The sequence below is a fragment of the Emydura macquarii genome, unplaced genomic scaffold, assembly GCF_026122565.2.
Source record: "Emydura macquarii macquarii isolate MOO-44397 ecotype Brisbane River unplaced genomic scaffold, CSIRO-AGI_Emac_v2 contig_67, whole genome shotgun sequence".
Taxonomy (NCBI): Eukaryota; Metazoa; Chordata; order Testudines; family Chelidae; genus Emydura; species Emydura macquarii.
The window spans coordinates 2,434,980-2,460,360 of record NW_027130204.1 but is presented as its reverse complement, the minus strand read 5'-3'; the positions used below and the strand labels follow the sequence as shown (position 1 = coordinate 2,460,360).

Genomic DNA, 25,381 nt, shown 5'->3' with positions numbered 1-25,381 from the left:
TCCATGTGTCGTGGTGAAGACTGACTTTTTCCCCCAACTAGACTCCAGTGTAATTGTTTTGAAAGGGAAGGGGAAGGTAAGAAGAAGGTTGTGTCTAGAGTGAGGCAAATCTAAGAGACTTGTTTGTCCTATGAGACTGCCTTCACCAGGGCACAGTCCTCGCTGTCATCTCTGTATGGATGAAGACGGGGAGTGGCATGAGACCAGTGGATTATACTCTAATGAATCAATAAAAACTCCTTCAGCATTATTCTGATATTTGATCACCTGCCTAGGGCAAGATGGTTCTATGTCCAAGAGTGTCTGATGGCTTCTTGGTGTGTTTCCTTGTGGGTACCCACAGGTGAAGCTGGCATACCAGGAGTCTGAGATTGTGGCTTTGTTAAAGAAGATCCCTTTGGGCACTAATGAGATGAACACCATTCGAGGACGGGCTGAAGAGCTGAGGGAAGGGACCTTGTGTGATTACCGCCCTGTCCTGCCTCTCATGCTGGCCAGCTTCATATTTGATGTCCTATGCACTCCAGGTACTGTCCCCATTGGTTTGTATGCACAAGGGGCATGTTCCTAGATTCTGAACCTTGGTGATCAAAAGAAGCTTTCAGGGAAAATCTGCACCTCCCTTATGATGATTGCAGCCCTATTCTAGCCTGGTCACCCTAAAATTATACCCACTTCTGCTGTTCCCTCCACATGGCTATGGCTATGGCCACTCTCTGTCCTTCAGTACCCACCTTCTTCCTAGCTCCCCTATCATACAAAAGCCTTGGGAATCTTACCACATTTTTGACCCATTTGTGCCCCTGTAAAATAGTCAGAGTCTTTCAGTATATTTTTACGTCCCCACTGCTGCTTCTATTGAGGAAAACAAATACATTAACCATCAGAAAGAGAACCTGGACTTCAAAACCCATTCTGAGGCAGAGCGTGCTACCCTTGGAGGGGTCCAGTTGAGAGAGAGAGGCAGACCTTAGGGTGGGGATGGTGGGTTGGAATTGGAGCACAGACCCAGAAAGATCCTAGAATACCTTCTGCTTTTGAGTCCTAGCTTCATACAGCTGAGCACTAACTGTCCTCTCCTGTCTGTCCAGTGGTCTCTCCGACAGGGTCCAGGCCCCCAAGCCGTAATTGGAATAATGAAATGCCTGGAGATGAGGAGCTCGGTTTTGAGGCAGCTGTTGCTGCTCTTGGTAAGAATCCAGCTCGTCCTCCTTCTTCCACCTCCCAGGAAGAGGAGGGCTTTTCTCATTCACATTCCAAATCCTGCCCCCTTTAGTGGAGCGAGTTGACTCTTGTTGATCTGCGTTCCAGTCTGGTGCAGAAGTGGAAGAGTTTTGGTGGGATATTGTCAGAGCTGGGGGGAGAGTCTGTGCCTGGGGTAATGGGGGATCCTGTGTGTCAGGTTTGAGATGCATTGGGGGAGAAACACAACTGAGAACTGGAATTGGCCGGAGGGCTGTTAAAGGGGTAGAGAGAGAGAGAGAGAGAGAGAGAGAGAGAGTGTGTTTTCAGCCATCTTTGTTGCTATTTGGCCTGAAAGAGTTGCCTGTCAAGCATAGCTGGAACCTGAACAGTGCCGAGAATAACAGCCTCAGAAGGGGTTAAAACTCAACAATAAAAACCCAGTGGAATTACTCTGTGGGACACTCAGGATTAGCACAGACTTTGCTCAGGGTCTTCATGGGTGAGTAGCACAGAATTCCTGGCCTTCGATTTGTGTGTGTTAGCAAGAAAGCAGTGGTGTGTATGGTAGTGTTGTGGTATTACAGATGTGTTTTAAAGTAGTGTATGTGTGGAGTGTTATCAGAACGATTTTCCAACCACCTCCTCCTCCCCAGGAGGAAAGATAAACTGATGGTGGTGTTTGAACGTCTGCTAAGTGGCGGCTGCAGAAACTGGAGGGGGCAAAGAGCGTAAGCAGTCTGAGTGCCTGGTATTCCACCCGCTCTGTCTGCAGGTGCGAGTGTTAGACGGGGAGTGTCTCCTTTTGGCCTGTCAGGATCAGGTTGCTCTGGCAGTGGCAGCGCAGAGTTCTGGGACAGATGCCAGCTCTCATTCTCAAGGGCATTAAATGATTTGTAATGTCAACAAGCAAAATGGGGAAAACTCATGTCCAATAGGGGGAGGTGAACAAAACAGTCTGGGGAAGGAGATAATACATATCAGACACTGTTAAGCCTCTTGGATTCACCTGTCTCTGCATCCTTCTCTTCTTGGCCCTGCAGGTATGAAGACAACTGTGAGTGAAGCAGAGCACCCTCTTCTGTGTGAAGGAACCCGAAGAGAGAAGGGTGATCTGGCTCTAGCCCTGATGATCACGTACAAAGATGACCAGTCTAAACTGAAAAAGGTGCGTCTCTTTAAGTGATCAAAGCTGAATTCCTCTGTGTCATATCCCACTCATGGCCTTGGGGGCTGCATTGTATTGCTTATTTTCTCCCTCTAATGCAAAATCTGAGCATATAGCGTAAATTATTCTGCAGAGACATAATTTCCAAGGGGCTCCTAAATCTCAGCATGGCAGCACACATCTCTAACACTTAGTTCTCTACGTATGATTCCTCTCCTCATCCACTAGGATGCTGTCACCTGTGTCTTTGGGTTGTCAGCATAGTTCTGTTTCTGCCCTTCATGTTAGCTCCATTTTGCCCCAGGGATATTGGCCTGCATTCTCTGCCCTGCCAAAGTGCTAGTCCTGAATTCTCCGAGGTGTTGGGCTTTGTTTTACACGTTGTCCTAATGCCAGTCCACTTTACCTTGTGATACGGGTTCTTGTACACAAAATTGTAACAATCATTTTACTTCATAGTATAGCCCAACTCACTTGCACATGAACGCAACCCCCAAAATCTTATTTGTACTTGGAAGGACATAATTGTGCAGAACAATTAAAGAACTACTAGTGCTGCATGAAAAACTTTGAAGCCCATTATATTCAGAAACAATTCCATTCTTCTAGAGTATTTTCAGTATTTTCCTACCTTCTGAAAGGTTTTGCCTGTTCTGTTGCTCTTCCCCTATTTCATGTTACAAACCTCTGCCTGTAACATTACCAGTCATTATAGACATTAGCTCTGAGACATCAAAATTGGTTGCTTTGATGTGGGGAATGAACAATACAAATGGACAAATTCTTAAAACAGATGGTTTTCATGCAGATGTTCCCTAGTAGTAAAAATAGAAAATTGAGGATCAGAAACTATTGTTAAAGGATAGTATAGTGCATTTGTCTAGTTTTTGGAAGTCCGAGACATTTCAACAATTCTGTACAGGAGGTCAGTATTTTGCAGATAGAGAAACTGACTTGGCCAAGGTCACTCAGTGAGTCTGTGGCAGAACTGAGAATAGCACCCAGATCTCCTGGCTCCCATTTCTTTAACCACCTGATGAGAATCAGAATGGTTTCTGCATTGAATGTTGGAGGGGTCGGTGGTTTTTTAAGATGCATGTAAATGGAGAAGGAGCAGTTGGTACTGTTTGAATCTGCGCGGTCCAGAATGGTGCAGTTATGTGAGTATGGACCCTCTGTGGCTGATCTCAGAGCCTACTTTTCCTAAAGGAGCTGGGTGTGTATTTTCTTGACACTCTTGTCTAACGGAATTTATTTTCCCCCAGTAAGAAGTTGAATTGGTACCTTGCTCTTATCCTTTGGGATAAGGGGTATTTTCTCACACTGCTACTAACCCCCCTTTTTTCTCCCCCATTAAAGATTTTAGACAAACTGCTAGACAGAGAGAGCCAAACACACAAGCCACAGACTTTAAGTTCCTTCTATTCATCCAGCAAGCCCACAGTAGCCAGTCAGAAATCTCCTTCCAAACACGCTGCCCAATCCACCACAGCTATCCAGCAGCTTCCTGGGACGTCAGTCACTCAGCAAGCAGGTGTAACCCCTGCAGTCCAGAACAGCCCTTCTGAAAGTTTTGTGGAGAAGAGTGCACAGGGTAAGAGATCACGCGGAATGCCCTGTACTTAGTGATGGGAAGGGAAACTGAATCCCCGTTCTTTTTGGGAGGAGGCCAGGGCTGATTTGTGTAATGGTGTGGATAATCAACTGTCACTGAACTCCTTCATCTACTACACCTCACTGCTCGGTAAAACTGCCTACCTACTTTAAGCATCTCTGTCCGCTGTCTCGTTACAGAACAATTCACTCAGTTCTTCAAGCTTCCTGTCTCTAGAGAGCTAGCAGTAAACTGGCTCTTGATTCACTTTAAAAGATGCTGCTCTAGTAATGTCTTTTGGCTCAGTGTCACAATGCTGCAGATTTACAAAAAACCACGTATAGTTTCAGGGCCATCCATCCCATAGACTAGAACAGCAAACTAGATAGGAGTGGGAAGTAAAGACAAAAGGGGATTAACAGATGGGAGAGGAGAATAAATTCCCTTCCCTGAAGTTTGTTTCCCCTGGTGCTGTGTGTCCTTGCTTTAATAGCAAGCATCACGTGACATGTTTGGGAATGGCATGCAGTGCAAGAGAGGTGCTCCCTTCTAACCTCTTTCTACAGACATTGGTTATAGCTGGAGACTGTACAGTAAAGGTTGTTGGAGTATTTCCATTCTCAAGCCCTGGCTTCAGCTGCATGGAACTGTCTGAAAGTTTGAACTGTTAAACTGAGACCTGGTCTCTGACAATGGGGTGTTTTTAACTTTAAAGGAAAACAGTTCATTGGTTAAGAACAAAAGCAATTAAAAAAATACATTCTTCTACCTTTAAAAAAAAAAAAAAAGTCTTGACCTTTCTTCCAGCAGCCTGACAGAGAGCTGAAATTGCTAGGGCAGGAAGTTGAAATTTACATCTTAGTTGGCTGCAGAAAGTACAAGCTGTCCATTCTAAGTGTGACTTGGTAACTGCATTCCCCAGGATCTTGAGGAGAGGCGTTGTCTCTCTCAGCTTGTGCAGGGACAGCGCAGCTCTGCAATTTATTGCCTTTTGTCTTCAAGTTTTGAGTGGCAGAAGTGTTCCTTTGGCTTCTGTGGAATATGCATATGCATTTATAATGCAGTTTTTAATTACATGATCCACATACTAATTCAGAAATACAATAGCTCATAATTTCCCCACTGCATCCTTTGTTAGGCATGATGAGAAAACAGAGCTTAAATGACTTGCCCCAAACCCCGCAATAGGTCAATGTCAGAGCCAAAAAAGAATTCAGTCCAACTGACTTCAGTATTGGTTCTTAACCACTAAATTATCTTTTCTTTAGTTGCCAAGTTTTGACGCTCCTGTGTTCCTTTCATTTTGCATGTCTTAGCAAAGCCTATCTTGTTTCTGGGCTAATACGTTCCTGTGTGTTCTGTTTCTGTCTTTACAGGAAAAGAATCTTCAGGAACATTTTTGGGAAATAAATTATTGTTTGATACTAGCAGTGTCTTTAAAAAAAAAAAAAAAAAAAAAAAAAAAAAAAGAATTATGTGGAGATTTAAAAAGACATTTAAAGCTGTTTGTTAAAAGCTCTTCTAATGTAAAACCCTCATTTAAAAAAAAACCATACAAGAATATTCTGTTATTTTGGGATCCTTTAGTATGAAGATTTAGCCCAAGAATGTGGAATGTGATAACTGAAAGCTTCAGAGAATTCACTGTAGGGGTGCTAGCATGGTAATGTAATTAGGGATAATTGCAATTGGAACAAGTAGTTCTTTCTAGAAACAGCTCTTTTTCTGCTGGATGTTGAATCCTGGTCTTTGCTTATTGGAAATGTCCTGTTCTTCTGAAGGGAGTGAGGGGAAGGTGGAGGTGGACAGGGCAGGACCTGAAACACACCCTGTGTAAAGTGTATTCACTCTGAGTCTGGGGCAGGATTATGTATGTGGAACTGAGATAAAAATACTAGAGCAACTGGTCTTAACTCGAGTGAGGAGTAAACCTGACCCTGCACCCAGACAACTGTGCTTTTAGTACCCCTCTCCTGGGGTGAGAAAAGGAGGATCTGTATCAAACCCTAGGGTCTGGCAGATTATCTTTCACAGCCCCAGGTGCTTCACCTGGCAGCATCTCTTTTGAGAGAGAAAATCAGTGTTTATGTTTTTACAGGGATACGGGGTGCTTAGAGACATTTGGCTTTACATACGTTTCAGGACTTGTTTCATGGTCTCTTTCTACTTTCCCATTTGTCCAGAGAGTTCTCCGAGGTCTCCTTGTGAACCACATGGGGAGTCCAGCGTCTTAAAACAAGAGGGCAAGGTTCCCAGTCGCCTGGCCCTGGGAAGTCGAGGTGGATACAATGGGAGATGCTGGGGCTCACCTGTCAGGCAGAAGAAGAAACACACAGGTATGGGGTGATCATCATGCAGCATCCACAGCCATGCTAGGCTCTGTGCAGGGACAAACCCTTCACTCCACTCTGCTCGTCAGTCTCCTCCCTCATTGGAAAAAGCAGTTCTTCTCTGACTGTCTATGCTCTCTGGGGTGGGGTAAAAGGTCTTGCCCTATAAAGTCCTGCTTCCTAAAAAGTCCTTGCATTTAACACTACCTGTGTTCTGGATCACAAATTAGGTATGTTGGAACTAAATGGGTGCACTGCTTCCACAGTGCCCCCAGCCTCTGCTGGCCCAGAGATCAGGACACATGCTTTTGGGCTCTGTGCCAAACTCAGATACACTGCCACGAGCTCATTGCCTGAGTTACCCCCTTTCTGCTGCCTTCTATGGGAATGGGGTGTGCTTGGGCGGAAACTTGTCTGGGGATTGTGGGTGGGGAAAACATCTGTTTCTATTGGGTGAGATGTTAAGTACAGTACATACAACAGAGACATTGGACTGTGTTCTTTTGATAACATCAGAAAATAAATCCGCACAGTCCGCTGGGCTTGGTGATCGATACATACATTTGCTTCGATTCATATCATCGCAATGTACCGAAGATCTGGGTAGAGTGTGCGTGGCAGGGAACTGTGTGCAGCAGGTTTCCCTTCCCCCCCTCCATCGGAGCTCTGTGGACCCCTCTGCACTTTGAAACGGCAGAATCAGTGCAGCGTTGGTTGGATAAACTGGCCAGCTTTGTCTGTGAATGTATGTTCCAGTTCTGGTTTGCAAGGAAATGAAACCTCACCAGCTGTTTGCACTGCCTGTTGTGTGAACGTGTTGGCAGCTGTTCAGGTGTGCAGTGGGCCTGGAGAGGGGCTAGACCATTGACATGTCCTCTCTTGTCTGTGGTGTAGGCATGGCCAGCATTGACAGCAGCGCTCCGGAAACCACCTCTGACAGCTCTCCAACCCTCAGCCGGCGGCCCCTTCGTGGGGGGTGGGCAGCCACCTCCTGGGGCAGAGGACAGGACAGCGACAGCATCAGCAGCTCCTCCAGCGACTCACTGGGCTCATCGTCATCTAGCGGCAGCAGGAGAGCCAGTGGTGGAGCACGTGCAAAGACTGTGGAGGTCGGCAGGTAAGATCTATAGGTGTTCTTCCACTGCCGCGCCGTCCTTCCTTGGTAACACACAACCCTTCAGGTCCCGCTGCCTGGAGTCCAGAATGTGTACATCTGTGGAGTGCCTGGTGGTGAGAGCTTGCTGAGTTGGAGGAGAGGCGCTCTGTGAGTGAACTAGGTGCTTGCTCCTGTCTGAGCAGCTCCTGTGTCTTGTCATTTCAGGTATAAAGGGAGGAGGCCAGAAAGCCATGCACCTCATGTCCCAAACCAACCCTCGGAAGCAGCTGCTCACTTCTACTTTGAACTGGCCAAGACGGTCCTGATCAAGGCGGGTGGAAACAGCAGTACCTCCATCTTCACTCACCCCTCGTCCAGCGGTGGGCACCAGGGGCCCCACCGCAACCTCCACCTCTGCGCCTTCGAGATTGGGCTCTATGCACTAGGGCTGCACAACTTTGTGTCTCCCAACTGGCTCTCTCGAACCTACTCCTCCCATGTCTCTTGGATCACAGGTCAGGGCAGCATTTGTTTAGGGTGCTCTTTATCTGGTGGGGTAGGGAGCTTGTTCTTTGCAACAGCACCTCTGAGGCGCACAGCTGCAGCCTTCCATGGCCAGCTGCACACACCAGGTGGCAAGGATTTGCACAGGTGGTGCTTACTGCAGCACAAGGAGGATTCTGGTACCAGTAACTCCTTCTTGACTTTGTACCATGGCCGGCTGCAGTGCTCAGAGAAGTCTGTGAGCAAGAGGGGGAACATAAGATTGTCTTAGGTCTCTCTTTGAGGATCTCCGCTGATGAGAGATCCTTGTTAAGCCTTGTTGTGGCTGAGCATGTTGGAGACTTTACCTTCCCTCTTTATGCTATTACAGTCAGGCCTGCTGCTAGCTTCCCCCATGTGGCTTTGAGAGCTCAGATAGCCTGTAGTGGAAAGCTAAAGGATTGCTGATGCATTTCTCATATAAGGAAAAGCTATAATACCTTTTCTCAGGGAGTTGAAAGGATGGGACACCCCCAGAACCCCTTGCCACTGTCTGACTCCTTCCTGTGCATTACCAGACATTCAGGCATTCTCCATGCCATCCAAGGGAAATGTTAATCCGCAGGCAGTGGAGTGGGGCACTTGGCTAGTTGATCCCATTACTGCCTCCCATCTTGCCCTGAAGCTGGCCCTCTAGATTGCCACTACTATTGTGCTGGTCGAGCAGCTGCACAGAGCTATGTCTAGGATTCGGCAGTGCTGCCACCTCACTGCTGCTGTGGTACAAGAGGGTGAGCGCCCAGCTTATTCAGGGCCCCTGCCTTTGCCAGTCGGAGGAGAGCGACTGCGTTCCACCTGCCTTCCCAAGGGGAATCCGTGTACTTGGGAGAAGCCTGGAATTCCCCACCTGCGGAGACACGATGATGCTAACCATACCCATTGGTAAATTGAAGAGGCTTCAGAGAAGAGCTGTGAGCATGGTTAAAGGGTTAGAAAGCCTGCTTTATAGTGATAGATGCAGCTCCTTGAGTCTGTCGCTTAATGAGGAGAAGGTGGAGGAGTGACTTGATTGCAATCTATAAATACCTACATGGGGAACACATTTAATAATGGACTCTTCAGTGTAGCAGAGAAAGGTACAATGTGATCCAGTGGCTGGAAGCTGAGGCTACACAAATTCAGTCTGGAAGCAAGGTGAAAATTTTTAACAGTGAGAGTAATTAGCCACTGGAACAATTTACCAAGGGTCTAGTGGATTCTCCATCACTGGCCCATTTTAAAGTCCAGATTGGATGTTTTTCTAAAAGATCTGCTCTGGGAATTATTGTGGGGCAGTTCTGGCGCCTGTGTTACATGGAGGGTCAGACTGGATGATCACAGTGGTCCCCTCTGGCCTTGGAATCTCTGATTCTCCTCAGAAGAGCTAATTGATGCTGTGACTAAGTCTATGAAGGGTGGTGTGTGATTCTCATCCTTCTCTTTCCCTCTGGTTACTAGGGCAGGCCATGGAGATTGGCAGCGCAGCCTTGAACATCCTGGTGGAGTGTTGGGACGGACACTTGACTCCTCCGGAGGTAGCGTCATTGGCAGACAGGGCTTCAAGGGCCAGGGACTCCAACATGGTGCGCGCGGCTGCAGAACTGGCACTAAGCTGCCTGCCCCATGCTCATGCCCTGAACCCAAACGAGATCCAGAGGGCCCTGGTGCAGTGCAAGGAGCAGGTGAGCATCGCTTCCTGGTTGCCGTCTCACCTCAGGAAGCCCTGGATGTGCCAGGGAGTCAACTGGTATCTGGGGACTGGCTCCTCCCTGCCTTGTGAAAGCAGAGTAACACAGCACTAACTCCAGGGCTGCGTTATAGAGGTGTCTCCTGTCCTTCCTGGTTATTATCCTGCTGGCTGGCTGCTTTGGGCAGCATCGGCCATTCTGAGGCGTATGAGAGTCCTTGCTAGCATGGTGTTTTACTTACTGCAGTTTTCTCCTGTCCCTCATGCTGCTGGGTTTGTTTTCTCCCTTTTCTGCCCCCTGCTCAGGATAACCTGATGCTGGAGAAGGCCTGCATGGCCGTGGAAGAGGCAGCCAAAGGAGGTGGGGTGTACCCAGAAGTCCTGTTTGAAGTGGCACACCAGTGGTACTGGCTCTATGAACAGACTGTTGGTGGGACCCCGGCCCAGAGAGAAGGAGCCACTGGTTGCAGCGCCAGTGGTGCCCGGGCAGCCTCTGAAGCGGTGCGCGGATTGACGGACAGCAGGGTGACCGCTGAGCCCACCACTGTGACTGTGGCAGCTGCAGTGACAGCAGCAGCTACAGTAGTGCCGGTGATCTCCGTGGGCTCAACCATCTACCAGCAGCATACGATGGCAGGGCCAGCCATGGCCCATGCACACACCCCGGGCCTGCACCCCTACACTACCCTCCAGACCCATATACCCTGTAACCCCCAGTATATTGGACACCCAATCCAGCACATGCCACGCCCAGCAGTCTTCCCTGTGCCTGGCTCAGCGTACCCCCAGGTAAGTCACCCTCAGCGGCCTGGTGTTCTTCAGATAATCCTCTGCCTTCTCGATAACCTTGCTCAGCTTCTTCGAGAGGGAACATAGTCTACAGAGTGAGCTTGGGCTGGGAAGCAAAATGTCTGGAGCTCCAGCCTCAGCTCGGCCATTGATTCACTTAATGGCCTTGGCAAGTCACTTCATCTCTCTAACTCAGCTTTCCTATCTATAAAGCAGATTTATTTCCTTACCTCCCCAGGGTGGGCAATGAATGTAAAGCGATTTGAGAACATTAAGCATAGTGTCAGCTATCGGCATTACAATTTGTATTGCTGTCGTTCCCAAAGTGTGCTAGGCAAGGTACAGAAATAAACTCATAGACTCTTAAGGTCAGAAGGGACCAGTATGATCATCTAGTCTGACCTCCTGCACAAGGCAGGCCACAGATCTTCACCCACCCACTCCTGTAATAGACCCCTAACCTATGACTGGGTTATTGACATCCTCAAATCATAGTTTAAAGATTTCAAGGTACAGAGAATCCCCCAGCAAGTGACCCGTGCCCCATGCTGCAGAGGAAGGCGAAAAGCCCCTGCCCTGAAGAGTGTGCAGTCTAGGCAGGAGAGGGGGATGTTTCAATTCTGTCTGTTCTCTTTTTAAAATTCTTCATCTAAGTATTTTTGTTCAGCACTACTTGGAGTTAAAAAGAAGAGAAACAAACCAGTGCTGTATTGTCAGAGAGCTATGGTATCACTCCGTCCAGTGCAGAACTCTTCCTGCACTACTTCTGCTTCTGCTCAAGTCAGGTTTGAAGTGACTCTCACACTGGGGTTTGCAGCACTTCAGGAGGTTCCTGGAGTTGTAGGCACTGGGCTTGTCTTAAGATTTTTATCTTTGATGGGTCTTGGTGCCCAGAGAGGAAAGATGTTCCCATGGTTAGGGCACTAGCCTACAACTTGGGAGACATGGGTTAAGTCCCTGCTGTGCCACAGACTGCTTGGACAAGTCACTTTTTCTCTCTGAGCATCAGCTCCCCCATCTATACAATGGTGATAATATCCCTGCTCTGCCCCGCCCCCCCAGGAGTGTTGTGACAGTAAATGCAAGATTGTGTAAAAATACCACGGTGACTAGGGCCATATAAGTAGAGGTGATTGGGAACACAGGAATTTCTCAGTGAAGTGCTTCAGTTTAGAAAAGAGGTGACTAAGGGGGTTATGAGAGATCTATAAAATCATGACTGGTGTGGAGAAAGTGAACATAACACAAGAACCAGGGGTCACCCAAGGAAATTAATAGGCAGCAGGTTTAAAATAAATGTAAGGAAGTACTTTGTGACATAACACACAGTCAACCTGTGGACCTTGTTGCCAGGGGATGTTGTGAAGGCCAAAAGTATAACTGGGTTCCAAAAGGAATTAGATGGGTTAATGGAGGATAGATCCATCAGTGATTATTAGCCAAGATGGTCAGGGATGCAACCCCATGATCTGGGTGTCCCTAAACCTCTGACTGCTAGAAAGTGGGACTGGATGATGGGGGCATCACTCAGAATTGCCCTGTTCGGTTCATTCTCAGCACCTGGCACTGGCCAGTGTTGGAAGACAGGACACTGGGCTAGATAGACCATGGTCTGACCCAGTGTGGCCGTTCTTACGTTCCCTATCTTCCTTTCTAGGGTGTCCACCCAGCGTTCATAGGAGCACAGTATCCCTATTCTGTAACCACACCATCTCTGGCAGCTACAGCAGTGTCATTCCCAGGGGTGCCAGTCCCATCCATGACCCAGATTGCAGTGCACCCATTTCATGCAGAGACAGGACTGTCGCTGTCTTCCAATGTAGCAAGTGAGTATCTAGGCCCCAGAATCTGTGTGTAGGAGAAGTGTCGGTCATAGTCCCGGTCAGGACCTGTGGACCTGGGACAGGACTGTCTCTGTTCTGAAATGTGCCCAGCACATGCATTGCAGCCCAGAGATGCACATGCAGAGAGAGGTTAAGCCCATGATGGGGAAACAGGAAACACCTAATGCACCAATAGGGAGCGAACCAGCAAGTGAAACTTCAGTGTTTGTCCACTGAAGTTTCCAGAATGTGTGTTCACCCCTCAGATCAAATTGAGTCAGACCGAGTCCGTTAGCAGTCTGACGCCGGGGAATGGGTGAGCTTTATTTCTCTCTCCTCCCACCTGCAGCCCTTCAAGGAAGGGAAGGCACGTGTGAAATGTGGTGAGCCAGCAAGGGGTACGTGGAGCAGGTGGCATCCAGACTTCTGCCACTGAGACTTTCAAAGCGGTCGTCATCTTTGTGTCAACTTAGAAATGGTCTTGGCCCAAATGCCGCCCTTGGGGGAGAGGGCTGTGTTGGCTGGAGTCCTGAGTGGCTCTGCCACACTGCAGCCTGGCCGGAGTTCAGCTGCCAGACCCTGCAGCCAGTGTGCAGTGCTGAGAACAGCTGCTGTGTGTGACCATCACTGACCTGCTCTTGATAGCTGACCCTGGGCTGAATTACACCATCACTCTGTACAAGAGCAGTATTGCATTTGGAAATGGGCTGGCTCTCACTGTAAGTGCATCTCTACCTGGCGGCCAGGGCCTCACAACCGAGACAGTTCTGGAAGAGCCTGCACAGGGGGCATTTTGCTAGACACATTGGCCTCCCTCCCAGCCAGAAGCTGAAGGAAAAGGGGCTTTTTCTGCTTTTTGTTATTGTGCTTTCACTCATTTTAACTGATGTAAAATTACTAGAAAACCCTGGAGGTCTCAGCATCTTAAAACTCTTCGGGTCTGCTCAGCCCAGCACCTTTGCTGTCAGTTTCAGACTTCAGCTGTGGAGTGGTTGTGATCCTCAGCTTAGAGATGCCCTGTTGTGCTGGAGCCTACAGACTGCTTGCTCACCCTAGATGAATTTAAATGAATACAAACTGCCCACCCACAGCTTACATGAGTTTGGATTCTCTTGTAGCTTACATACCCTCTAGTTTTCAAAGCACTGTTGCAAATGCCTGGATGCTGTTCAGAGAGTGATTACCCATGTGCCGGTGTCTGTCACTCTGGGTGATACTCAGCACACCCTATGGGTCAGTCTCCCTGGCTTGCCTTGAAATGCAGCATGGATTTCACTTAGTTTTGTAGTTTGTGTTCCCAACATCTCGCTGTCGTCTTGTCTGATGAGGTCAGACAGATCTGCTTAGGTTGTCTGTTGGGCAGTGTGCATCTCTTAGCTAACTTACACAGTGACAGAGAGCACATTGAAAAAAAACATGAATGAGAACATAGCCTCCTCCGCAGGCTAACTTGCAGCCAGGTGGATGTAGTTGCATGTAGGGAGGTTGTGAAATAATGGCGGTCAGGCATGCCATAACTTTCCCTGGTAATGCCCTTCTCTGGGGGAAATTCAGATAAACTTTGATCCCTCACCTGAGCCCACCTTATTGACTCACTTAATGTTAATTCGTGCATGTGTGAGCTTCAGTGACCCAACATACAGTGTGTGCTTGGGGAGATGTCCCACAGTGCCTTCTACAGACCGTATCCTCACAGAGCTTTCTTAGTTCTCCCACTGCTGCTTGAGTATTGGTGCAGCTTTACTGATGAAAGCACCAGTGACTAGTCTACACTAGGCCTCTTGCTGTAGTGAGGTTTGCTGGGGTCACAGCGATGCTGCAGCAACGCTGCAGATGCAGCTGAGGGAGGGCAGTGGATCCCCCCTCGCCTACTGTTCCATCCTTCTTAGTGTTCCTTTTGAGTGACTTGCCCAGCCAATGTTTAGTGGAGAACTCAGTTGTGGTAACCTGGGCAGAGGCCCACCTCCTTGGGCAAGTCATCATCAGAGGTGTTACTTAAGCCCAGCAAAGGCACTGGAGACAGCCACTCTCATGACTTTTGCTGCCCTCTCTAATCAGCTGAATTCCCCGCTGTTCATACAGGCATTGGTCTGAAACGTCAATTCCATTTTCCTCAGGCACAAGTTGCAAAGAAATCACTATCTGAATGAATCATGGTGGCGCATGGTGTGCCGAGCAGGGCGAAGATACACATCCACTGTCCCTCGTTAGCAGACTCAGTCCCTGTTCATTAAGCAGAATGTGTGTCCTGTTTCCACTCTGTGCCTCCCAGCCCAGTTAAAAGGTGTCTCTGCTGTTCTCCCCCAGTATGATTGCAGCTTTCAGATGGGGCAGAGTTAGCAGGATGGTATGGGTGGAGAAAGGGGTGCATGTGTCATAAGGGAGAAGGTGAGTTAAGCACCTTCGCCTGGGCTCGGTTGTATGTCTTAATGCTGCTGTTTCTTCTCTCCAGTAGGGAGTGTCCATGCGGGATCAACATTCCCAGCAATTCAGGGGGCTTCCTTGACAACTCTGTCCTCACAGCCCAACTCCCTTGTTACGGGGGGTTTTCCTTCCGAGGATGAACAGCACAGTCAACCTGTCAGCCCCCAGGGTCTGCACTACCTCCACTCCGCCTACCGAGTTGGTAAGGACAGCTGATCGTGACTCTCATGGCCCTCTCGAGAGGGATTCAGGGCAGGGCTGCAGGAGGCTCTCACTGCTGTATGGTAATTCCCTACTGCACCAGTCTGATGATGATGGCATCATGGTCCCATGGGGAAGGCTTTTCACTGTCACATGCTGATGCCTGGGCATGGAGGCAGAGCAATTTCTGACTGCCCAGTGTTTCTGTTGAACACTTAGTCTGCTGTAGCGAGGCAGGTGCGACGGCAGATAGACGTGCAGTGTGGAAACAGCCTAGTAATCCAGCAAACGAATGTTCAGGAGCTGGGGCAGGTTCTCAGGGTGGGGAGGGGGAAGGAATGAAATACAGCTCTGTAGGCAAGTGTGTGTTCAGCAGCCGTGTGAGAGGCTGGGATTCAGTTTCTGCTGCTCCCAGTGAGACTGTCAAGCTATGGCCGTACCTCCCGTTCCCTCTCCGGGGCTGGTAGTGCTGCATGGCAGGAGTGGAGCAGGGCAGCCAGACTTCTGCCACTGAGACTTTCAAAGCCTTCATAGTCTTTGTGTGAGCTTATAAATGGTCTTGACCCTACTGAAGCCTGGGAAACTCCCAGAGGATGCAGTCAGCTACCATCCCATCTCTCTTCTCAATCACCAGCAAGCTTGTGGAATGGGCGCTGCTTTGCTGTCTGTCTGACAGTATTGAAGACATCCTCCCAGCAGAGCAGGCAGGATTTGCTCAAAGAGGAACTGCTGTGACCAAGTAGCTTCACTCACCAGCTACATTGAGGCAGGATTCCAAGGTAAGCTGAAGATCGGGATCGCCTTTGCTGATTTGTCCTTGACATACTACATCGTCTGGAGACAGTCTCCTCCTCAAGATCTCCCGCGTCATTCACTGCCAGTGAATGATCCGCTTCTTGGCGGCGATGACTGTAAGGTACACCTTAATCGCCAGATCAGCAGACTGAGAACTCTTAACTCTGGCATCCCTCTGGGCTCTGTCCTCTTAATTTATATATTTATAAATTTATACAATTTATATACCGTGAATATACCAAAGACAGAGTTGAGGAAATTCGTGTATGCAGATGATATTGCCCTACCTGCTGTCAGCCCACAAGCCTCCATTCCATCAGCTGCACCCTAACCGGAGATCGTAGCACAATGACTGATGTAGGCCTAACCTGGAAAAAAAACCCAACAAAACCCTGGTGACTGCTTTCCATCTGAACAATAAAATGGCTAATCCCAAACTCGATGTGCCATTCTGCGGGGAGAGAGTCAGCCATAAGGCTAACCCAAAGTATCTCGGCGTTACACTGGACTGGAGTTTGACCTTCCGACAACACTTCGAGAACACCCACAATAAGGTCAGGTTTCATATCACGCTCATCAGGAAACTGGCCGGAACAACATCAGGCTCCAGTTCATGGACACTACAAACTGCAAGAATTGCCTTAGTACATTCAGAGGCTGAATACTGTGCATCAGTCTGGTCGCACAACAGTCACACTAAACTCCTTGATACTCAACACAATACTGCCATGCACATAGTGTCAGGGATGCTTGATGTGACCTCGGTTGACTGGCTCCTGGTCCTATCACACATCCAACCTCCACAGATTAAAAGAGCTGCCCAGACATTTTGCTTTCTTAATTATGTCAATGCAAACGTGAGGATCCCATTGCACGATGACCTGCAGAACCTGCCAAAGACCAGATTAAAGTCCCGTAACCCTCTATGGAACCTCATCAAGACTCTGACACTCAACTTCAACGCTGAAGCTCAATGGAGAGCCACATGGAACGTTTCGACCACTCAAAACAAACAGCTCATCATTTACCCTGCTGAGGAACCACCGTGTCTTGATTTATGTTAGAAAGGCTGGTGCAGATTGAATTGCATCAGGACATCTCATGGGAGCTGTGGACAAATCCTCTTCAAATGGAAAATGAGGCAAACACTTGTATGCGACTGTGGTCACCACTCACAAACGATGGAGCACATCATATCTGAGTGTCCCCTTCATTCTTTTGCTGGGGACCTGAAGAACATTCACCAGCTCATTGCAGCGGCAATGTGCTGGTTATCAAACCTAGATATAAATTTGTAACCATTGTTACCTACCCAAGCCATATGAAAGAAGTGGTGATGGCTGTGTTCCTAAGGAAAGCAGAAGTGCAAGTTTTTCCATACCTGGATGACTGGTTGTGAGAGGACGATCCAGGAACCAAGTGATATCCAGTGTGGCCAAGACCCAGTTCATCTTCGATGCATTGGCATTGCTGATCTACGAAGAAAAATCTCTCACCTATTCAGGGACTAGAATTGATGGGGTGATCTTGGATTCTATAGAAGCCAGGGCAGTCCTTCTGCAAATGAAGTTCCAGACAATGCTGGACATTTCGTTAGATCTCAAGGCCCATCCTACCACAAGAGTCTGGAATTGCCTGAGGCTTATGGAACACATAGCCTCATGCATTTACATGGTTTGGCAAGCCAGGCTGTGTCTCAGGAAACTGCAGAGTTGGCTGAGCTCGGTGTATTCCCTAGTGTGTCATCCACTGGACATGCTGGTTAGTTTGGGTGTCCATATTAGTCTTAGCCTTTTTGGATTGGTGGATGGATCCATCCAGTTTGGGTGGGAATTCCTTTTGTTCCCTCACATCCTACTCTGACTCTGGTTATAGATTCTGCCCTGTGTTGGGGAGCCCACCTGGGAACTCTGCAGACTCAAGGTCTGTGGTCAGGATTTAGGTCTCCATAGAAACAGGAGTGTTTCTAATTCTTACAGACAACACTGAGGCAATGATCTATGTGAACAGACAGGGAGGGGCCAGGTCATCACTTCTGTTCCAAGAAGCAATAATGCTTTGGAAGTTTTGCATTGACAGCTCAATCCACCTGAAAGCTTTCTGGATGTCCAGAAGAATCTGGCAGATCTGTTGAGCAGATGATTTATTAGTCACCACAAGTGGTCTCTCCACCCAAATATGGTCAGACACATTTTCCAAGCCTGGGCCTGTTCCATAAACCTGTTTGCAACCCAATGACATAATAGGAAGTGTCATTAACTTTTGTTCACTAGGGGGTCACAGTTTGGGGTCTCTGATGGGCACTTTTCTGTTGTCCTAGAAAGACAATCTAATGTATGCATACCTTTGGTTCAGCTCCTACCCTAGGTGCCATTAAATATGACTATGCCTGCATAATACTCACAGTGATGTGGCCTCGCCAACATGGGCTATCCACACTGCTGACCCTCTCTACCAGGCTTCCATTGACACTACCACCAGACTTTGACCGGATCTCATGGGACCACAGTCAACTCCTTCATCCCAATGCAGAGGCCTTTCACCTTACCGATGGCTGCTCCAAACACTTCAGGAGGAGTTCTGTCCTAGGGATGTGCAAAGTGTCCTTTGGGATAGTAGAAAATCTTCTAGGTATTCTTACCTCTTGAAGTGGAAGAGATTCTCTTTCTTGACTCCACAAAAAGGTGTGTTTTGGTTCCACGCTCCAGGCAACATGTACTAGACTATTTGTTATTCCTGAAGCAGCAAGTTATGGCCATTAGTTCCATCAGGGTGCACCTAGCAGCTCTCTCTGCTGTCTGCCCTCCAATTGGTAATCACTCACTTCTTTCCAGCCCCATGTCACTCAGGTTTCTGAAGGATCTGGATTGGTTATATCCCCAAGTGGACAACCTGATTCCCCCTTGGGATTTAAACTTGGCATTAGCAAAACTAATGGGTCCACTCTTTGAACCACTGGCTACCTATTTGTTACTTCATCTATCAAGGAGAGTAGGAGTATTGAGAATCCTGGTATCTGACTCACGGTATACAGTCATCTACAAGGACAAGGTATACCTTTGCCCTTGTCCAAGATATCTCAGCAAGATTGAAGTGAAAGTGAGACTCTATCAGGCAATATACTTGTCATCTTCCTTCCCTAAGCCTCATACTCATAAGGAGAGACTCCATACACTGGATGTTAGGAAGGCGCTAGAGTTTTAGTTGGATAGGACTAATTCATTTAGGTCATCCTCACAACTGTTTGTGGTGATTACTGACAGGATGAATGGCCTTCCAGTTTCATCCCAAAGAATCTAGTTGTGGGTTTCCTCCTGTATGTGTCTGTGCTACGACGTGCCCAATGTAGCGCCATCAGACAGGGTGCTAGCACATTCAACCAGATCTCTCTGCCTCTGGAGCCTTTCTAGCTGAAGTGCCTATTCTGACATTGGTAGAGCTGCAGCTTGGTCTCCAGCACGTACATTTGCTTTTCAATATGCCTCTTCCAGCAGTCTAGAAATGATGTCAGATTTGGGCATGTAAATCTGCAATCATCGTTCAGGTAGACTCTGATCCCAGTCCCAGATAGAACTGTTTGTGGGTCACCTGAAATGGAAGGGACATGTGCAATTACTTGAAGAAGAAGAAATGGTTACTAACCTGTCCTGTAACTGTTGTTCTTCAAGATGTGTTGCACATATCCATTCCACGACTCGGCGTGCTTCCTCTCTCTGTTGGAGTCTGTCTGGTAAGAAGGAACTGAGGGGGCTCGGGTCAGGGGCGGCTCTGCCTTTTATACCATTGTGTAGCAGCACGAGGCAGCAGAGGGTGTATGTGCTGCCCTGACAGCTACTTCTAAGGGAAGAATTTCTGTCGCTAGTGCACTGCGTGCACGCCCCTGAAGTGGAATGGATGCCTGCAGCACATCTGGAAGAACAAGATTTACCAGACTGGGTAGTGAGCCTTTGCTGGTTGCAGCCACTGAGGCAGGATGATGACAGGCGCCAAGTTGAAGGGATAAAAGATAGCACTAAAGTGTGAGGACTCGGAAGGAGGAAGTGTGCACGAAGTGTGGGCGTGACAGCAAAGCTGCATGGCCTGTCTTTTGCAGCTTTAGACTCTGGCTGTCACTGCTGGATACTGCCTCCCATTCTGGTGTCCACAGCTCAGGAAGGATTAGTTGCAGAGGGTTCAGAGAAGAGCCGCAAGTGTGATTAAAGGGCTGGAAATCATGCCTTATAGTGATAGATCAAAGCGCTCAGTCTGATTAGCTTAACCAAAAGAAGGTTCAGGGGTGACTTGATAAATCTATAAGTACCTATGTGGACAACAGATTTTGGGTAATGGGCTCTTCAGTCTAGCAGACAAAGGTATATAACAATGTCCAAAGGCGGGAAATTGAAGCTGGACAAATTCAAACTGGAAGTAAGGCACTGCGATTTTTAACAGGGAGGGAAATTAACCACTGGAACAATTTACAAAGATTGGATGTTTTTCTAAAGAACATGGTCTAGTTCAAACAGGAATTATTTTGGGAAAGCCCTATGGCCTGTGTTATGCAGGAGGTCAGACTGCTTGATCACAACGGTCCCTTCTGGCTGTATAAGCTCTGAGTCTATGAATAAAGGGGAACCAATAGCAACGTCATCGGGCTGTGCTGCTAGGATACCAAACTCCCAGCTCACCTAGCAAAACATGCAACCAAAACTGCCACGAACGCTAATGAAATCCCTTTACATTACCCATTATCACATTTACCCATTGCAGTGCAGAGATTTCCAGGCTGGGATTGATGCAGGGTTGCTGGATGTCCATTCAGCTCCACCCTGGGTTAGTGATCTTCAAGGGGACCTGGTGTGTTTGCAGTGTTGTAGCCATGTTGGTCCAAGGACATATGGGAGACTAGGTGGGGAAGGAAATAGCTTTTACTGAATAAACTTCTGTTGGTGAGAGAGACAAGCTTTTGAGCTTACACAGAGCGCTTCTCCAGGCCTGGGAAATGTACTCAGGGGATCTGTTGTCAGTCTAGACAATGATATAGACTAGCTGGGGAAGAATCTCCATGGGGCCAAGGTGCCTCTTCTTGCTGGGTTGGAATGCTGTGTGATTCTGACTGCCCCTTCCCCAGGGATGCTGGCACTGGAAATGCTTGGCCGGAGAGCTCACAACGACCATCCCAACAACTTCTCCCGCAGCCCACCCTACACGGAGGATGTGAAATGGCTCCTGGGGTTAGCTGCCAAACTAGGTAAGGAGCAGAGGGGCTCTCTGGCTCTTGCATGCAGTTGTGCATGCAGGATTCCGTGCCCTGGATGTTTTCTCATTTCCTAGGGCAGAATCAGTGGGCCTCCGAACTGAACAACTGCACCAGGAGATAGTTGGTCAGGTCCAATTCTGCCTCCGTTCCCTGGGGTGTTTTGGAGAATCCCAGCTCCCCTCAGCCCATTCGATGGTGGCCTCTGGATTCTATAGCAGGTTAAAGATGAAATTCCAAGGTGCTGCATGAGCCCATGGCGTGGGACGGGACTCAGTGCTCCAATGATTTCGTTAATAGGCATAACTTAGTTTTATTTCCCATTTCAGACCTAAGATGCCCTGCCTTTCCTGCAGTGTGTGTTCATGCCCTCTGAGTCCCTCTGTAACGATAAATGCCTGAGTCACCAGGAGAACTGTGCAGAGAAAAGTCATTCCATTTCATGGAGGATTTCCATATTTTCAATGAAGAACAAAAATAAAATGTTGAAATTCTTTGTGAAAGGGAATAGAGCTCAGGGTCTCCAGCCCTGGGGCAGACTGGGGCAGTCCTGGGGCTGGCTGCACTGGGACCATGGCCCTTGGAAGCCTGGGAACCCCCACATCCAGGCAGGTGAGCGGGCAAGAAACCAGAAAACCCTATGTCTGGCTTCTTTTGGTAGTTCAACAAAATTGGGCCATCTCCACAAAGCAACCTGGTTTTGCCCACTGGCAGATTGCAGCAAAGCAACCTTTCGTCAGAATTTCTGAACAGCACGTGTCTCCAGTTCTATTTCCCTGCCCTCTTTGGGCTGGTCGGAACAGCAAATTTCTGATTCTCCCACTCTTGCCCCCAGCAGGAAGCACAGGTTTAGATGCCAGTGCCTGAGGCCTATTTATACTGGGGTTTCTGCTGGTCGTGGCGCAGTGGTGGAAACTCTCTGACATTGTCCAGTTTTACCAAGGCCTTAATGTGGTGTATGTACGTGTCTCATGGGTTGTTTTCTCTTCCCTCCTTGACACTCTGTTGCTCTTGCCCCCCTCCCTCCCTTTTTCTGTGCAGGTGTAAACTATGTGCATCAGTTCTGTGTTGGTGCAGCCAAGGGGGTGCTGAGCCCTTTTGTGCTGCAGGAGATCATCATGGAAGCGCTACAGAGGCTCAACCCTGCCCATGTCCACAATCACCTGCGCACTCCAGCCTTCCACCAGCTGGTGCAGCGGTGCCAGCAGGCATACATGCAGGTAAGGTGCCCTCTGACCCCTGCTCCTAAAGCTGCAGGCCAAATTCTCAGCAGTGCAGGCGCTGGCCTGGTGCGGGGAGGGAGGAGAGTCCATTGGCTGCTGGGATTATCTGTCTAGCTTTCTGAATTGGTGCATCACATGGGGAATCTTTGCAGCATGAGGGGTTAGAGTGGCGGCGCTCATCTGTGGAGAGACTGTCTGCAAAGCATGCCACATGACTGTTTCTTCCCCTCCATGTCCGGCCTGCACCTGCCAGCTGGCTCCAGCCCCGTGGGGGAGCATCTTCCATGCACCCTGCTCCTTCCATTGTTCCATTGTTCTCTGTCTTCCCCACTTCTTCCTGCCTCCAAGTTCTACCTTATTTTTCACTCCTGCATCCTCTTTTACATTCTGTGTGCCTCCAAACCAGGGCTGTGTTGGCAAAAAGGACCAGGTGACCAACCCACACGCCTATTACTTTCTGAATAAACTATCAGATGGGTGAGGACGCAGATCTAAGGTCTCTGTAGAATATCCTAATCTGCCACCTAGAGGCTGTTTGGTGTAACATAGCCTCTGTGTGAAAACCATGCAAGCTTGGCTTGAAATGTTTTTACAACATACATTAAAGGAATGTCATGCCATTGACTGCGCCAGCAGCGCTGGGGCCTCAGCCCAGAGACTGATGGAGGTGACTGTTTCAGGGACCCAGAGCAGGGGACCTGTAGTTATCCTGCAGTGGTGTGATATCAGCATTACTCCAGGGATAGCTTCCCTTGCCCTGGTAGCAGATGAAAGGAGGTGAGGGCCAGGCCCTGTGAATTTGCTGGGGTTGATGGAACAATAAACAGCCCTTGTGTGTAACCTGTAGAATGCACGTGGCCTGGTGGAGGCTGCATGTGTGGGGCTGACAAGTGGGAGAAACTTTCTTACTCCTGCGTCTTTTCTGTGCCACACTCTGGTAGCTCACAAAGGAGAGAACCTGTTGCAGTGTAAGATGGGAGACTTGGATTTTCATTCCATGTCCACACTGTTTTCCCAGGGGTGTGAGGCATAGCACTGGCATCTGTTGTACTAGCTGTCCTGCTGGTTAAAGCCTTGGTGCTGGTGTTGGTAACGCTGGGTTCAGAATCCTGTGACAGGTCACCCGGGGAGCCCTTTTGCCATGCAGTGAGTGTTTCGCAGCTGGTGTTAAGGGGGAGAGAGCAAACACCGTAACGCTGTCTCCTTGCCTCCCCCCAGTACATCCACCACCGGTTGATCCACCTCACCCCCGCTGACTACGATGACTTTGTGAATGCCATCCGCAGCGCCCGAGGCGCCTTCTGCTTGACTCCCATGGGCATGATGCAGTTCAACGATGTCCTCCAGAACCTAAAGCGCAGCAAGCAGACCAAGGAGCTGTGGCAAAGGGTGTCTCTAGAGATGACCACCTTCTCGCCGTGACAGCAGGCAGGACGCAACACACTTGCAGACCTCCACCCTCGGGGAACGTCAGTTCCCATCATGCCCTCGTTTCTCATGGTGTCTTTTTTATTTTAGTTTTAACTGGTTGGAAACCACTGATCTGGTGTATTTATACCGTGACATTCCTCTCCAGCGCCACCATAGAGCAGCGTTCAGCTTCGCTTGCTCTTCCACCTCCTCCCCAGCAGGCCAGGCCCTTCCAAAGGGTGAGGAAATGAGTAGGCAGTTGAGCTGGTGTTCCTTGCGGTGTATCATTGATTTCTCCCTGTGCTCCCGAGGTGTCCCACGAGCGGCATGCAGTGTGTGTTTGAGGGTGGGTGAGTCGGTCTTTAAACAAATATTTATTTTTGGCATTTATAAATGTGTAAACCTTTTTTTTGTATGAACTTCTCTCTTACTTCTCGTGCCAGCTTCCGTCAGGGAGGCTGGGACTGCTCTCTGCACAGCCACTGCTGCCAGACCGCTCCGCTCAGCACCTCTGCTGACACTGGGGTAGCAGAGAGCTCCTCACAGCCATGCCACCTCCACAATTCCCTGCCACAGCTTCTGATGGGAGCGGCTGGGACTTGGACAGATGTGCACCTGGATGGTGGTCGGCTGCCTGGAGGCTTTGCTGAACTGCTTGGGCTCTTTCCCAGGTGTTCATCATCGGGCACTGCTGGCTCTGTAGGATGTTCTGATTCTGATCCTTCTGAGTTGTACAATCGTGGTCCTTTGGCTGAGGTCTTACTCTCCTGTAATCAATTTCTTACCCTTGTCTCTCCTCGTTTCCTGATTAAACACTCGTTTTCTTAGACTGATTCCCTCTGCTCTCTGCTCTGCTAGCATGTTCCTGCCCCGGGTCAGCGATAGCTCTCACGCGGGCTCACAAGTAGCTGTCACGCGTTTGGAAATCTGAGCTGGAGAAGTGTGGGGGATTGTTGCTTTCAGTCAGACCGTGACAGGTGGGAGAACCCTTAGCCTGGCACAACACTGGAGGAGGATTTTTCTCCAAACAGTTCAATAGCCAGCACCTTACATGGCCTATCTGGAGGAGGCTGGAAGGTTTCTTCTAAAGTCTCATGACTAAGTGTAAGAGGGAGAGGGATTCCTGTGTGTTCTTGCTTAACATTCACTGGCCACCAGGTGCCCTCATCAGGGCTTGGATGCCAAGGTGCCTGTTGGTTAATTTATTAGCGAGCGATTGAATAATTTGCCCTTACTTCAAAACCTTGTACTAACAGAAACTATTTTCCCTTAACCTCACTTCCCCTTTATATGGTATTTAGTGAAAATATTAGCGCTCTGCCCATTGTGGAGAGATGTGCAGCTGAATAAGTGAGAGACTGTGGCAGATGTGCTAATTAATGTACGTTTGAGAAAACATTTCTTTTTATTTCAAGGAAACATAAAGGGTCCTGCCATGTTAAATATATATGTTAAAAAAAATCCAAAGCTCATTTCATGTGTTACTGATAGCTCCTCAGATGATTAAACCTGAAAGGAAATTAAGGATCTGATGCACTTTATGCTCTTCATTTGCCTTGGCCAAGAACAACAGAGTTTCACTCTCTTGCTCACAGCACAGTGCAGCTGTGTTTGGGCTTTGACTGCTGTAGTCTTAATCCAAACTATCTCCAGTGACATTCTACAAAAATGTAATAGATTTTAAAGCCGGAAGCGATCATTCTGATTCTCCAGTCTTGAGTGAAAGATGTCAAGAAATGGAGAATCAACCACATTCCTTGGTAAGTTGTTCCAATGGCTACTTACTCTCACTTGAAGTGTATGAGAACATTTTAAAGTTTTGTGGTAAAACTTGTCTCTTCTTTGAGTAGTGTCCTTATGGGTGCTAGCGTAGGATGCAGACACACCTACAATTGAGCACC

The 25,381-nt window shown here is 48.5% G+C and overlaps 1 protein-coding gene across 2 annotated transcripts in view; it reads left to right on the top strand.

Annotated features, from left to right (window-relative positions):
* ZSWIM8 (zinc finger SWIM-type containing 8) overlaps positions 1–24,313 on the top strand; it is a 127,542-nt gene extending 103,229 nt beyond the window's left edge. For both annotated transcript variants that reach the window (XM_067537756.1, XM_067537747.1), the window contains 14 exons: positions 344–527; positions 1,092–1,190; positions 2,226–2,350; positions 3,710–3,944; positions 6,128–6,280; positions 7,169–7,391; positions 7,596–7,885; positions 9,351–9,574; positions 9,886–10,368; positions 12,026–12,194; positions 14,644–14,817; positions 20,722–20,841; positions 21,889–22,067; positions 23,289–24,313. In XM_067537756.1, coding sequence (XP_067393857.1) covers positions 344–527; positions 1,092–1,190; positions 2,226–2,350; positions 3,710–3,944; positions 6,128–6,280; positions 7,169–7,391; positions 7,596–7,885; positions 9,351–9,574; positions 9,886–10,368; positions 12,026–12,194; positions 14,644–14,817; positions 20,722–20,841; positions 21,889–22,067; positions 23,289–23,492 — 2,862 coding nt within the window. In that variant the 3' untranslated portion in view covers positions 23,493–24,313. The remainder of the gene's footprint in view (positions 1–343; positions 528–1,091; positions 1,191–2,225; positions 2,351–3,709; positions 3,945–6,127; positions 6,281–7,168; positions 7,392–7,595; positions 7,886–9,350; positions 9,575–9,885; positions 10,369–12,025; positions 12,195–14,643; positions 14,818–20,721; positions 20,842–21,888; positions 22,068–23,288) is intronic.
* The last annotated feature ends 1,068 nt before the right edge of the window (positions 24,314–25,381 follow it).